Below are 15,489 nucleotides of genomic sequence, written 5' to 3'. Positions count from 1 at the left end.
TTTATTTGCTTGATACTCCTCCTCCCATCATCTGACTCCGGTTTCTTTGCCATATTGCTCCCTCTGCTGGCTGCACGAGTGAACACAGCACAGAGAACGTATACAAACCCTGGTTATCTGTAGGCAGAGAAAGCACTGAGTGCCAAGGGCCTTCAGCAGAGGGCGCAAGAACTTCTCAGCAGCAAATGTAAACAGGAAGTATATGATGAAATAACCATTGACCTTGATATGATGTCAGCAGGGCTCTAGTCGCTTAAGTATTTCATATTTTACCAGTTTATCATTCAGGAAACAAGATGGAAACACTAAATGCTGTTTTATTTAGTACACTAATTTAATGTACCAGTAATATTACACCATGTAAACGCTTTCCAAAAAACATAACTTGTAAGTAACTGCATACTAGTGGCAACAACAAGAAATTAGAGACACATACAAATACTGATTTGTTTTCAAGAATATTTGGCAGTTTTCAAGCAACGGAATATATATTTTTTGTAGATTACACATCTCAACACCAAATTTGAAATTTAAGAACACTTACTAACTAACTAACACTGAAAGCACCGTGTTATGTGAAACAAAGTGCAAAATTAATACTGGCTATTCATCCACTGTGATGTGTGTTTCAGAACAGTAATGAACAGGCTCAGTTGCTTCACTGCTGCTCCTTCCTGCCACTGGTGTTGAAAAAGGTAAAGAAGGTCTTTCTCCAGCCCATGGCATTGGCTATGCCTTCCATGTCACTGGTAAACCCAGCACAGCGATTCCTCACAGTGTGCTCCCAAAACTTCTCAGAATTGCAGAGCTAGTACAGTAAAATCAGAGGACAACAAAATATAATGCAGATTTACAAATACAGTTATCCATGTTTGAATATATAGAAGGACAAACATACACACTGGTGACACAGCAAAACAGACACTAAAACACCATATTTGCATTATCTAATGAAGACTCCTCTGGATTGTTGTGAACTTATCATTTTAATAGGCTCTCACCTTTCTGAATCTATGGGAAACCTGTGCCAGAAGTGTTGTCTCTTTCAGCTTTAGGTAGGACATGATGCAGAGCATCAGGTTATCAGGTAAGCGCTCCAGGTAATCAAACTTTCCTTGACAAAGTGATATTGTGTATTCCAGGATCCTCTGCCCAAAAACAGTGCCAATTTGTTCTACATGTGAGAAGTGACAAAGTACAGACTTGATGTCAGAGACTTGAAACCTTACATAAGCCTACTCTGTCAAATGATGGATTTTCATTTAAGCAAAATTGCTGAGACCAGGGTTCTGTACCACTTCACCAAAGAAGATTCATTGCAGATTAAAAACAAGTGAAAAAGGGATCCAGTGTCATGGACATAATGTAACGCTACAGGGCACTGATGACGAAACCTTACGCTGTAGCACTTTGTGATGTAGGAATTCAAGATGGGATGTCCTCAGCTCTTTGGGTGGAGCGCCCCGGCAATTAAGTTGCAAAGAAATCCTCCATGATCTCAATATTACCTAAAGTTTGTCAAAGTTAGTAAAAGTTAACAACAGTGAGGACATACTGAAGATATGACTTGTGATGCAGTAAAGTTCACGTGAATCCAAGATACTATTTATGTTTGTAAATGTTTTAACCCAAAATGGCCTACATGATTATTGAATTTCCAAATGGAATATTGTTTTTATATATTTTATTTTTCCACCAAATCACTCACTTCAACTTGAAATACTGAATAAAACTTGTATTAGTCGTATGGAAGTCTTTGCTCAATTTACCAGCATAAGTATCTACAAACTATGAAATTGTAGCCCAACACGGTATTTTTTTTTTTTTTTAAAGCTAGCTGGCTAACTACTTAACATTGTAGGAGGAAACTAAGCTAGTTTCTGTTACATATGCACAGTGGTTTTATAAACACTTAGCAGATTTTACCAACACACTCTGTTTTATGAATAGAAACTAAAAATAGAAATACTCGACCTCATTTTTCGTATTAACAAGTTGGAAAAAATCTTTCGGAGGAGGTGGACCTTGTCTACTTATTTCAAATAGTTGCTCCCCGAGCAAGGACGCCATTTTGGACGCAGACTTGCAACCATGACAACTAAAAAGCATTTGAAATAATAGTATTTACTCAACAACAGACGAAACTGTTAGATGGTCTTTAACTTACATTCAAGTGGGTTAATTGCAATAGCTAATACATGAAATCGAATTAATTATTCGAGATTTTTTTATAAAGATTTTTGTATATATATATATGGGGGGTGGGGGGTGGGGTCACGACCCAGCGGATTGATACTTAATAATTGTGACAGGCTAATGTTCCCAATGACTTCAGTGTTACTGTGATAACGGACAACTAAATCTCAATCTTTGTGTTTTTAGTCGTTATATTCATAAATTTACATGGCAACACATCCAGAGTTGTGTCGCTTGCTTAAAAACAGCAGATGTCGAAAGCTAAAAATCAGAAGTAAGTAGTCCCTGAGCGGATGAATTGCGCGGATGTATACTGCAGTTGTAGGCCCCTCAGCTGATGTGAAAGTAGCAGGGGTTCAGAGAGAAAAGAGGAGCTGGTGCACTGTCTGTTACAACTACAACACTGGAACAAATAGGTAACAACATTATACAAAAGGTAGAAATTTTCAGTGACATGTCAGCCAACGGTCTCTCGGACCTTCGAGGGTATTCAGTGTCGAAATACATCGGAGGAATTATGATTCATTGTTGCGAAAATATCTCGAATCCCGTTCCTGCTTTCCTGTTTTTTGTGTCTAAAAGGTATCAGAGGCCATTTCTTTTTGCTAGCTAGCGTTAACGTGCTAGCCGCACGCTAGACAACTTGTAAATTTTAACAAAATTTGACAAAATTGTTCCCAAAAGACAGAATTAGTGAGTTGTAACGAAGCTGTCGTTTGTATTAGAAATCCCAATCCTGTCGAGGTGGCAATGCGTTAGGCAGCGACAACAAGGCTTGCTAATATTAATTAGCTTGCATGCCAAGGTTAGCTGGCAATAGCTATGGCTCTTGTTTGATTTGACAACGCTTAACGTCATCTACGTGACTGCCCCGCAGACGCAAATTCAGTATAAAGTCAGGGATTTATTGTCACCCGGACAGATATATTAAGTAATACCATCTAGGAACGTTAGTTTGTATACCTAACAGTCAAGTGTTTATTTTTGTCCACTTATTGTTGGTGAGTGAACGGTTATTGAAGAAACATTTGCTATCTTACTTAGCTAAAATAGCGTTAGCTTGCTAATAATTAGCCTTGATACTTGACATTCTGGTCTTAACGGGAGCTAAATAAGATGTTCGACGTTATTTTGGCCTCTCACCCAAACTCTAAATAGGAAGTATGTGCTTTGTTGACACGTTGCTTGTTAGTAGTCAACTTGTTTCTGCCTGGCTAGCGGTAGCCTAAACGCTAACCAGCGCTGTAGTCAGAGGCAGGCATTGGCCTTAAGTCAGCTTAGAAAACATTAGTGATCCTCAGCCAGCTAACATTAGTTAGCTCTACTTGTGTACTCTACATTCGCATTGACAGTTCCTAAGAGAGTGTTACTGGATCTGCCTAGTTACCTGTCCACTTGACAGCTGTGTATTTTTGATTTGATCATCCCATCAAACAGTACAGAAGGTGAGCTAATTTGATGGCGAGACATGCATTATATATTTTTTTCTTTAAACTTGATCGTTTGCCAGACACAGAGCACTGTGTCATGGTAGTGAGAATACCAAGTTAGCTTACGTTGGTTAACTGGTAGCCTGCTAGCTATATTACATTAAACCGCTTTCGAAAGACGGTCCAGCCGATGCTGCCATTTTCGATGTGTAGCTAATCTCAGGTGAACGTATTTGTCATTTGCCACTCGAGGGGCCTGTCTTGGTCATTCAGTAGAAATGTCGCCTTTTCATACCACACACAAAGTACAAACAAGGTAGCTGTTCGATTTTGGTAGTGCGTTTCGTTAGGGAGCTAAATAGGTTGATACACCGGTACGCCAACTACGCATTTCCATGGAGCCACTGCTACGTTAGCCAACGTAACTTTAACGGGTCCCTGGTATGTAATTACTAGCTTTATAGCGTTGTCTTGCCATTATATTCAGTATAAAGCGGTTACAAGCTTCGCGTTTGTGATGTGGTAGTTTTTTGGAAAGATATGGATTAGACTGAGTTACTGTCAAAATGTATGGGACTAGCTAGGATATGAGTAGCTAAACATGCTAGTCGGTGGTGGTAGACAACTACGTCAGAAATACAGGCCTCTGTAAATCCTGAGTATAAAAATTGGACACTGTCGTGCTTGATTAGTGGTGTAGTAGAAGAAACTTTGAACCTGCCAGCGTTTGAAACTGCCGATTATTTGGTGTGCTTAACTGGTCACGTTATGCGCGAATGTGGTGCACCAGTTGTCAGAATGGACGAATAAACAAAGACTCGGATGCACTGTCAGTGCAGGCCTAAAATGGCCCTGTGAGCTTGCCAAGTGTGGCGTATTTTTATGATCAATGATATCATGATTTAAACCCTAACTAAATGGGTTAAGTAATAATCTTGCTTTTCAAGATGGCAAAAAGTATTAAGGTTGTGATTCAGTAGTCTCTGTGTATCAATTGTTAAAACCATCCAGCTGTGTGTTTGTGTGTTCAAAACATATCAATCACTCCTGTTCTCAGTACCCTCATGTCACTGACTTATTAGAAGCACATATGAATCATACTTAATATGTGAAACACGTTTTCTTTCATATCCTGTCTAAAATGAAAACTACAGTGTCCCCAACAACCAAATGTTATGGAATGATATGGCCATTTAAAGAATATCAGCTACTGTTAATATTCTTTGAAAAAATAGCTTTGAAAGATAATTCTCTTTTTGTATGGTTTGTTTGATTTGCAGCCTTCCCCATGGTAGGTTTATTTATATTTGTCTGTGACCTTGCTCATCATTACTCAATTAGATTCTCAGGTTGTTTTGTTAATATTGTAAAGTGATATTCTGGTGATGAAGGTGATCATGATGATTGTGATTATTGGATGAATGAATGCCAAGGGGTTAAAAGTAAATGTACAAATGTATTTATTTTATAATCATAAGGTTAGTAGGATACTTGATTATAGCTTTATGGCCAATCTACTCATAATACATGGTGACAAAACTATTTGTAGTGCTGTCTCTTAAAGCCAATATTTCATAATTTGATACAGACTAAGATTTATTCTAATGTTTAAATGTCAGTGGATTACTTTGAGTGGTTCACAGAAATATGCACTTTGTTGTAACCATTATTGGGAGACTTAAAAACTGGGGAAAGTTTGAGGGTGCTGAGAACATAAACTGAGCTGTGTGTATTTTGCCATCTTTTTTTTCTTTAGAAGACAGCATATTAATGGCTATGAAATCTGTTTGAACCAAGTTCATAAAATCATTTGAAGTCTCAGCCCAGTCGTTTTTTAAAATAATTGTATCAACTGTGATTTGCGTGGTTCCTTGCATTTGATTTTTTTATGCCAGGTATCTGCCCCTACACAAATGGCAGTGTCAGTAGTAGCATGGTTCCAGTTGTTTTCTGGTGGGAGATTGTATCTTGAGATGATTGTGGACCTAATCATCTCAAATGGGCTAGATGGGTTGGTCTGAGATTAAAGGGGCAACAGCTGTAATAGCTGTCACCAACAGCACAGCAATCTGTTTGAAACCACGACCAGTTGTTGTAAGAGAGCGAGATACAAGGCTCACCATTGCATTTTGTCAGTATTCTTATTTGGTTTCTTTCTCTCTATGATTGCAGTGAATGGTAGTGTCTAGAAAGGGTATGTCCCTTCAGGAGAGAGGTGCCAATGTCCAACCGGCCTAATTCCAATCCAGGGGGGTCACTGCGCCGTTCACAGAGGAACACTGCTGCGGCCCAGCCACAAGACCACACAGTCGCAGGAAGGTGAGCCTACAAAGTCCTTAAACTTATCATCCAATTTTTGTTAAAATCTCAGTTCAAAGTTAGAGGCAGTAATTGTAGTTTGTGGGAACATCACATGGGTTTTTCTTGAAGGGACAAATAAAAGAGGGCTGTTTTAGTAGAGGGGTTTGTTCTTAGTTCATAGGTGGTGTTTGTGTGTTGTAAATTGAAATGTAATGCAGAATGGTTATATTGGCCTCTTTGATCAAAGTTCAAGCTTATCTTGTGTTTGTTTATCATAGTCTAATGGTGATTAACTCTTTTTTAGCTGTTTTTCATGCTACTCAAAAGGTGTTAAACTTCAGAGGATATGCAGATGCAGTCAGGCAAATTGATTTGGGGATTGATCAAGTCTCTCTTTTATGTGGCTTAATTACAGAAACCTACACTATCACTTGCTCTTTAATTTCCAACCTTACAGGTTGCAGTCAGAGCAGGTAAAACATAAAGCAAATTCCCCACCTGAAAGCAGAAGACCTAATTCTAAGGCTTCCAAAGCCACAGCCAGCACAGCCACTGGCCAGTCCAGAGGGCACAGCTCAAGAAGGTACCCCTCCTCTCTTCTTGGTGCTCAATGTGTGCGTGTGTGATTGTGTATGTAGGATTTGTACTGTATATAATAACGTCATACTTATTGTACACCTTTGGGTTTTGTGCTAAATCTTAATGAGTACAATGAATGTGGCATTGTAATTCATCACTTCTTATGGTTTCAGAAATTTCTTAAGATGGTGTTTTGTTGTCCCTCTTGCTCCCTGGCAGAAGCGGTCTTACTCTGTCCGTGGCTTCATTTGTGTTGCAAGACGACCCAGAGGCTGCAGGGACATCTGAACAAGAACGACCAGGCCGCCAGTCAAAGAGTGAAGGCACCCGAGGGCTAAAGCGAAGCGAAGCTCCTGACCAAATCAGTACTTTTGGACCGACCCCTGCCAAGAAGCCCAAATCGCTCCCACCACCCCGAGACAATACCTCAGAGACCAAGAAAGGCCAAGCTAAGTCCAAGAAAAGATCACTTGCTTCAGAACCACCTGCATCGTCAGGTCGAGGTCAGAGCAAGAAGAGTGGGTCCGCTGGGGCCTCACCAATCCAGAAACGGAAGAAAGCGGACTCTCTCCCCGGTCTAAGTAGTACCGCTGGGTCCCTCCCCAATCGTACTGAGGGCAGAACTGCAAAACCCACCAAGCTGGCGTCTAAATCGGCCGCCTCAGCCAAAGCTGGGTGTAGCAACGTGACGGACTCCTCTTCCTCTGCCTCCACCTCTTCCTCCTCCTCCACCACAGGCACCAACAGCGCCACCACGCAGGGCGCTCGAGTCAAACAGGGAAAAGATCAGACCAAGGCACGTCGCTCTCGCTCGGCCTCAAGCCCTTCCCCACGCCGTAGTACCCGTGACAAGGAGCAGGCCAAATCTGCCAGCTCTTCAAAATTTGAGTGGGCAGCACGCTTTAACCCCAAAGTCAACCTGCCAAAACCCAAACTGTCCTTGCCCGGATCCTCCAAAACTGAGACTTCCAAACCTGGGCCATCAGGATTACAAGCTAAACTAGCAAGTGAGTCACATTGCCTGTGTGTGGAACCCTTCTATTCATTGTAGAAACACTCATTTTATCTACTCTCTTAGCTGTAGCATCTCTTTTTAACAGCTTTTTGTCAAGAGAGTATTTCAGTGCTATTTAATACCATTTCAGAAATATTTGATGTTGTTTTCATACCGTTACATATTTAAATTCATTCAGTCTTCTATTAGCCATGGGAGCGGTTGAGTATGGTGAAGGGAAGTATGTGAGGGTTTCCTTTTAATGGGTTTGTTATTGCATGAAAAGATAGAGTGGTTTAAACAGGCTAATGGTTGGCTTGTTGAGGGTCAGCACATTATTCTTGTGTGCTTGGTTGGAGGTTACACCTCTGGGATTAAATATCACAGGACCTGTGATCCGAGTAGTGTCTCAGCATCAGTTACAAAAGCTCACTCTTAACTTGCTTGGAGCAAATACATTTGGTTTAAGTGTCACCCAGTTGAGACACATTACAACATACATACACCAAACCGGTAACCATACAGATAAATGAATAACCTTCAATAAAAATTAGTATACATTGTTTACACATAGGGATAACATTTCACCAAGCCTTTATCCAGGTATCTATGTAACTCATGATGTACACATCTTGCATGAATGCAGATGGTGACACTCTGACGTGCATACAATAAAGTGTGCGTATGTGTTTCTTGACTAGCATGTCTCGTTGACATGTGCTGAGTGTGGACTTCACTGAGCTGGTGAACTGGCTCAGATTTCAGGCTTAAGTACCTGAAGCCTGAAACTGGAGAGCAGCTAAATACATAAAAACTGCTGGTCACTCAGTTAGCGGTGTGGAGAAAATGTATGATTTCACATGTATGGTAGACACTTAAAGAGTCAAATTCAGAGGGACTTTTCTAGTAAAATGGTCTTTATTGTGGCATTTACACTATCAGTCAAAAGTTTGAGAAATACCCTAATTTTCCAGTTTCCATTGAAATTTCAGCAGTTCAAGTCCAGTGAATAACATTACATGATATGAAGGAAGTGGTAAACTGCTCAAGGTACAAAAAATGTTAAGGTCACCAAAAACTGAAATCATGTACATTTAAAAGAAAACAGATCTTTTTCATGGATTAAGAATTTTCTAATTTACAGCTTTCCTGTAGCAATGGAAGTAAATGAAGCCTTGAAAGTTAATGCAAACAGTTCCTACAAGTGCAACACATTTGTGGGAACTTCAAAACAGTGTTTAATTTCCAGTAGAAAGAACTGCAAAAGTATATTTGCCTGCTGAATTAGTCAAAAATTATTAAATGATTGATTAAATTTAGAATTTAAGATTACATGATTCATTTTTTTAATCTTTATTATTTATTTGTTGTATGTCTTATTTTCAAAAACACTCAGACATTACACTATTAAAATTTCAGTAAAAACTGGAAAAATTTAGCTGTTTTGACTAGTTGTGTATTATAGTGACTTGATTCTGGTCTTTTGGGATTGTGCTGGTAGCTGTGTTGTCAGGTTGGCAATCAGTTTTTTTTGTAACCATGAATTTGGGCAGAGATTTGGTACTAATTATTAATTAATTGAGTGTGAATCGTATGATGATATAGTCTGATTTTTTTTTTTTTTCTCCAACATAAATACATATCGTAATCATTTGTGATAAGGAGAACTTACATTTTGTCAGTGCTCTCTGGCAGACAAACCATGCAATGGCAAATGTTTCTAAATTACCATATTAATGTATTATTGACAGTTGTGGACTGCAATTTCTTGTTACATATTGGCTGTCATATACACTGATATATCTATCATAATCTAAAATTGTTTGGAAATATCTGCCAGGCTGATTTATTGGTTGGGCTCTTGTACCAATACTAAAATATTTGGCCAGATAACATACCATACTTTGCTCCGTAAAAACATGTTTGACCTATTTAACAAAATATTTAACCTATTTAACAAAATAGGTCAAACTTATGAAATGCATCAACTGTATTAAATGTTGGTCTTACAAGCATTCTAAAGAAACCTAAATAAAGTACAGAAGACAGTCAACTAAACATTGTTTTGAATAAGACAATATCTGATCAGAGGAAGCAAAACTAACTTTTGGTATCTGACAATTGCCAATAAGCAATGCAACAGCCACCATTTGGTCCGTGCTAAAGAAGTATTGAAGTTTGGTATCCATAGTGTGTAGAGGGGAGAAATTGCAGGAACAATAGGCCAGATACACAGAGATATTGCAGTAGATATTTGGTGTCTGTGGTTAAGTGAGTTTAAGCTGTCAGGTCAGTGTGAGGTCAGGCTGTTCTAGGCAGGTGAAAGGATAGAAACTGAGGTGGGCTCTGTGCCATGGGCCCTGGGCCAAAATGGAGAGACCCCTCCTAAGTTGGCTTTGGCGTGTTGGCCCACCAGCTGACCAGGGGTATGTTTGAGGGCAGGGAAGGGCTCATAAGCTGTTTCTGTCAAGAGGGGAAAAACTTCATCTCTCTTGGAATATCTTCATTTGTCGGCCTTTAATAACTTTTTTACACACAGATTCTGTTACTTTCAGCTATAATGGTGAGTAAGCATATACAATGCTGTTAACATGTGTTCCAGTGATACTGTATGGCTTTCCATTGCACAATGTCATTTTGCATTCATGTTGAATTAGAAATGTTACTGCAGCCTCAACAATAGGGAAAGGTTTATTATTGCATTGGCTGTAGATAATTGAATCTTAATTTGGAATCTTTGTGAAACTTGTGGAGAAATGTGTGTGAAGATATATTACTATTTGACCAGTTATAATTGGCCAGCTATAAGTGGGACACAAAGCTATGGTCAAATAAAGTACAAAAAAAGAAATAATAGTTCTTATCTCTTCAATTAATTTGGTCTTAATTTTTGAAATGTTTATTTTTATACTGCTGAATTATGAGTCATGGATCCAGCATGAAGGTTGTCCTGTCATAGCGCCATAGCTGGGTTACTATTAATACCCTTCTAGTCAGTGGTACAGGGCTCCAAACAGGCAACACCAGAGCCTTTACAATATTGAAAAGTAACACTCAGCATCAATCTGTGCTTTGATTGGCCAACATTTTTCACAGCCCTATGACCAATAATTATGCTATGTTGATATGTTTTCCATTGTGGTGCCATGGTTAAGTGATGCATAAAAGAATAGTATTGTGTTTAATTATTCAACCCTAATACAAGGTGAAACTTGTTGTGAATGCCTTTTGATAGCTAGATGACAAATGTTTCATATCTGGCGTGTGAATCAACACAAATATCAAACTAGTTTGATTTATTTTGCTTTGAGAATGTATTTCCATCAAAAATACCAGTGTTTATGCTTTTCCCACCTTAGGTTTGAGGAAATCCACCAAGAAGCGCAGCGAGTCTCCTCCAGCAGAGCTCCCCAGCTTTCGGCGGAGCACACGCCAGAAGACCACGGGCTCCTGTGCCAGCACCAGGTATAAATCACAGTGATGACAGTGTAGGCTATAGTATAAATATTGCTGCATAAAAAAGTACATGAAATTTGCCTTGTAACGTTTCTGATGCTCTCAGACAGCTCTTTTGTGCCATTTGCCATTGTGAAAAAGAAACTGGAAACAATCATCCCCCTTTTATGCAGTAAATCCATCATTCATTGGTTAATTTGGGTCATGTGACCGCTGAAAATTAAGCACAGGTGAGTTTTATTTTGTTTGAGGAACTAATTTCAATTGATCAATAGGTGCCAATAATTGTCACTGTTTTTTCAAAATTGGTTCATCCGAATTTATTTCTGAGGATATTCTGAATCATGTACTTGAAATTCAGGTGCCAATAGTTTTTACCAGAACTATAACCTTCATCATGGTAGAATTAATTGCAGGGCTGCCGTTTTAGACTGCATTGGTTTTAGCCAGTTGTACCCAAGTGGCACCAGAGTGTATGTTTTGAAGACTTTAAACAACAACAATTTATAGCACTAATAAGGCACTAATAGAGTTGGTATTTTATTTTGTAAGATACATTTTTAATAAGTGATCTGTCTCTTGTACAAAACAAAGTATTGTTGTAACTATTAGAATGATAAATTTACCCAAATGATTGATATTACTTTGTGGTGTCCTGATTTTTAGTTTGCATTTTTTTTTGTTATTTCTTCCAGTCTTTTTAATGTTGGTTTTATATTGATACTGGGTGTGATCTGATATTTATTTATGATTGTTGAATAGAGATGTTTTCAATTGCTGCTATTTGAAATTTTTATGTTTAACAAAGCTGCTTTAAGATGATCTTTTCCAAATCAAGTGAGCATTGAAATAAGCTAACTTAAGCTTTGTTTGGCCCAGTGACTGTATCCTTTATTGAAGTTGAGGACACAGTGAAAGCTCTGTGCTGACCTTATTTATTTTTATATAATGCCAGCAATTCACCTTTTGTTTTCTGTGTAAAGTCCCACTCCACATAAACCCAGGCACCGTTGCAGGATAATAGCTAGATTTCAAAGCAAGATGGCAAAACAGAATAAGAAAATCAGCCTGATGCAGAGGACGATAAAGGACAGTACTGTCTCAGTTGATGAAGCTGTTTCACAAAACGAAATAACTGGAGGGTATTGTTTTGACCATTACTCACGTTTACTTCACTTACCACATTAAAAAACTGAAGGGGAGAGCCTTGGGTTGACCTAGGTATCATTACTATTGTCTATAAAGCAGAATACTTCACTGAATATATTGGCTCTATGAACAGTGACCTTGAACACACACATGAAGATGTCTAAGACTATAAATTGGCATTTTGGACTGCACAGTATCTATCAGAACGTGGACAAATCTGGATGTTTACATGAGCATAATCATTATATAAAGCATGAAAAAATATCCAGGGGAACCACTGCTGTGTATTTATTTGACTGAGAGTGGTAACACAGAATGTGCTATGTTTTGTGATTACTGTACTGTCACTCATTGTCAATCTGTTTTTGCTCATACCATAGTCGGCGGGGTTCAGGCCTAGGCAAGCGCGGGGCAGCCGACGCTCGCCGACAGGAGAAAATGGCCGACTCCGACAACAACCAGGATGGGGCCAACTCATCAGCTGCTCGCACTGATGAGGCATCACAAGGAGCTTCAGGTACCTATCATCAGTTTTTCAATTCTTTTTTGCTAGTAAAAATTCTTTTTTTGCTATGGGAAGTGGAGCGTTTGGATGATCAAGAATTTTCCATTAATTTGCTCGATAATTAAACCTCTTCAAGCCTACAGTTTAAGGCTTTTTCTAAGTAGCATCAAAAGCCAGCAACTTGAAAGACTGTTCTCTTTCTTTACTATTTAAGTTTGACTGTGAGTTTTATTTTCATACTGTTTGTTTGTCCAGCTTCAAGCTCAGTTGCTGGAGCAGTTGGCATGACCACGTCTGGAGAGAGTGAGTCTGATGACTCTGAAATGGGAAGGCTTCAAGGTATGTTAAACCCACCACCCCCCCACACACACACACACACACACACACACACAAACACGCAGACACAACTCTGTTTCACCTTTAGTATAGTTGATTTCTAAACCTTGCTGTTTTTGTCCTTGTAGCCCTACTGGAGGCCAGAGGTCTCCCCCCACATCTTTTCGGGCCTCTGGGACCCCGCATGTCGCAGCTATTTCACAGGACCATAGGCAGTGGAGCCAGTGAGTGCAATCTTCTTACCCCTACATCAGTGTTATTCATGTTTGGTAAGCTCTAGATAACTGTTGAGAAATTCTGCCCCCTATTTTCAGGCTCCAAGGCTCAGCAACTGCTGCAGGGCCTGCAGGCCACAGGCGACGAGTCTCAGCAGCTCCAAGCTGCTATTGAGATGTGCCAGCTGCTGGTGATGGGCAATGAGGAGACACTTGGTGGATTCCCCGTCAAGAGTGTGGTGCCCGCTCTGGTCAGTCTTATTCCGTTCTGCCATTCACCTTTTCATTGTCTCCTGTATGTATTGCAGCTGTACCTTATCTAGACTTTATTTAGCTGAGTAAAATAGCTTCCATGTTGCTTTGCTTTTTGCAATAGGACAATCTGCAATTCCTAGAAAATGAAAATTATTTTGTCAAACATTGTATGTGTAATATTTGATTTACCACTGATCTGATTCCATATTTATACTCAACTTTCTTTCACAGATTACACTGTTACAAATGGAGCATAACTTTGATATTGTGAGTATGATGAACTTCTATGGTTGCACATGTAGTCTTTAGTTTGATTCATTTTTGTAATGCTACTGGGTTTGTTTTTGTCTTCGATCTGTGTACATAGATGAATCATGCCTCTCGTGCACTCACATATATGATGGAGGCACTGCCTCGATCCTCTGCTGTGGTGGTCGATGCTATTCCTGTCTTCCTGGAGAAGGTAAGACATTGCGTTCTCTGTCTGTCTCTAATCGCTTGTTAATTCGCAGTGGTGGCCTTTTGATATGCTAATAACTTGTTCCACCTTCTTGTATGCAGCTTCAGGTGATCCAATTCATTGACGTAGCAGAGCAGGCCCTGACTGCCTTGGAGATGTTGTCAAGGCGACACAGTAAAGCCATTTTGCAGGCTGTAAGTGTTTCAACTCTCTTTTTATCATAACCTTAAATCTTTTAGCCCTGATTATAGACCACTCTTTTAGCCACGATTATAGACCACAATAACGTTATAATTTTATCCCTCACAGGGTGGGCTCGCCGACTGCCTCCTCTACCTGGAGTTCTTTAGCATCAATGCTCAGAGGAATGCTTTGGCCATTGCAGCCAACTGCTGCCAGAGCATCACTCCAGATGAGTTCCACTTTGTTGCTGATTCTCTGCCACTGTTGACTCAGAGACTCACACACCAGGTACTTTTCTCCCCATGTCAGAGAACAGCGAACTACAAAATACAACACCATCACAGTGGGGTTTTGGCTTAGGTAGTACTTGGGGGTGTTCCTCTTGGAAGAATTTTCACAATTGAGAGGTTAAATTGATAGTAATCACATGGGTTAATTTTCTTAAAATGCCATCAATGATGAGAAAGACCTGTGTTTGATGGGCTTGATAAGGAAAAAAAAGTATACTAATCATACTAGCTTGCTCAAAGCACATATTTCACAATCAATCATACTTCTTTCCATTTTTCAAGCAGCCAGCATCTAAAATGCATTTAGCACAAGTAAGAGAAACAATGTGGCAAACTAAAGAATTCCTGCTTGGTGAGGGTGTCTAGCAGTGTTGTCCATTTAAATGCAGATTGGTAAACCATCTGTACTTGGTGTTTTCATAGTGTATTCTACAAATTCAAATATATTTGTGCATTAATGTAGCTGATAATATATTATAGATTGTTGACATCGTTGTGTTATTAGACAGCTGCATGAGCATGCTAGTCAAGGTGCTTATTAGTCAGTAATCACCTTTATATTTTCTGTTGAACTCTAGCTTTTTAAAGACATTGCAGCACATCTTTTATTTTGCTGGTCATTCATTGAAAAATGAGTCAAGATTTAATTGTGCATAGTTCATTTTGTCAGGAGTTAACAAGAATCAACAATGGTATCCAGTAAATGTTGCTCGTCTGCATTATTATTAATTTGGATGAGCTTGTAGAGGTTGTCTGAGGAGTACCTAATGCCACATTTGCATAGCAGCACTGGCTGCAGCAGGTTATTGATGCAGAAACAGACTGTCAGTCACACAGTCTGATTTTTGTAGGCATAAAAATATACTTTTTCGGGCACACATACAAATGATCACTTTGAGCTCACTTGGATTTTTCAGTGTATCATCTTCCTCCGTATCATAACCTCCATCTATTGATGCTCCAATTAGTATTTATTTAAGTATTTCATTTCAGTCTAACCCTATAGAAAACATTCACTAATGACTATATTCATTTAAAACTCTTTCAGGATAAAAAATCCGTCGAAAGCACTTGTCTCTGTTTCGCCAGACTGGTGGACAACTTTCAACATGAAGAGGTTTGTACCTCTGTTTTTTAAGA

The 15,489-nt window shown here is 39.2% G+C and overlaps 2 protein-coding genes across 5 annotated transcripts in view; one reads left to right on the top strand and one right to left on the bottom strand.

The window, feature by feature from the left end:
• Positions 1–364: 364 nt before the first annotated feature.
• Positions 365–2,722, bottom strand: fbxo36a (F-box protein 36a). The gene is made up of 4 exons (XM_087172178.1): positions 2,702–2,722; positions 1,400–1,508; positions 1,002–1,174; positions 365–808 (listed from the first exon to the last, which is right to left on the bottom strand). The coding sequence occupies exons 1-4, from the start codon at positions 2,720–2,722 to the stop codon at positions 659–661; spliced, it is 453 nt and encodes a 150-aa protein (XP_087028304.1). The 3' UTR covers positions 365–658.
• Positions 2,486–15,489, top strand: part of trip12 (thyroid hormone receptor interactor 12) — a 27,531-nt gene continuing 14,527 nt past the window's right edge. For 2 of the 4 annotated variants that reach the window (XM_023399737.2, XM_023399736.2), the window contains exons 1-14: positions 2,486–2,612; positions 5,799–5,945; positions 6,385–6,510; positions 6,726–7,513; positions 10,860–10,965; positions 12,486–12,622; positions 12,866–12,949; positions 13,075–13,170; positions 13,261–13,412; positions 13,648–13,683; positions 13,784–13,879; positions 13,978–14,070; positions 14,186–14,347; positions 15,398–15,466. In XM_023399737.2, the coding sequence (XP_023255505.1) occupies positions 5,848–5,945; positions 6,385–6,510; positions 6,726–7,513; positions 10,860–10,965; positions 12,486–12,622; positions 12,866–12,949; positions 13,075–13,170; positions 13,261–13,412; positions 13,648–13,683; positions 13,784–13,879; positions 13,978–14,070; positions 14,186–14,347; positions 15,398–15,466 (2,043 nt within the window). In that variant the 5' untranslated portion in view covers positions 2,486–2,612; positions 5,799–5,847. The remainder of the gene's footprint in view (positions 2,613–5,798; positions 5,946–6,384; positions 6,511–6,725; positions 7,514–10,859; positions 10,966–12,485; positions 12,623–12,865; positions 12,950–13,074; positions 13,171–13,260; positions 13,413–13,647; positions 13,684–13,783; positions 13,880–13,977; positions 14,071–14,185; positions 14,348–15,397; positions 15,467–15,489) is intronic. The other 2 variants (XM_087172171.1, XM_087172170.1) reach the window with 1 other exon arrangement.

This window comes from Seriola lalandi, unplaced genomic scaffold, assembly GCF_002814215.2.
Source record: "Seriola lalandi dorsalis isolate HSWRI2012SDOR001 ecotype SW California unplaced genomic scaffold, Sedor1 jcf7180002052117, whole genome shotgun sequence".
In the NCBI taxonomy this organism is placed as follows: domain Eukaryota; kingdom Metazoa; phylum Chordata; class Actinopteri; order Carangiformes; family Carangidae; genus Seriola; species Seriola lalandi.
This window is presented reverse-complemented; position numbering and strand designations above follow the sequence as displayed.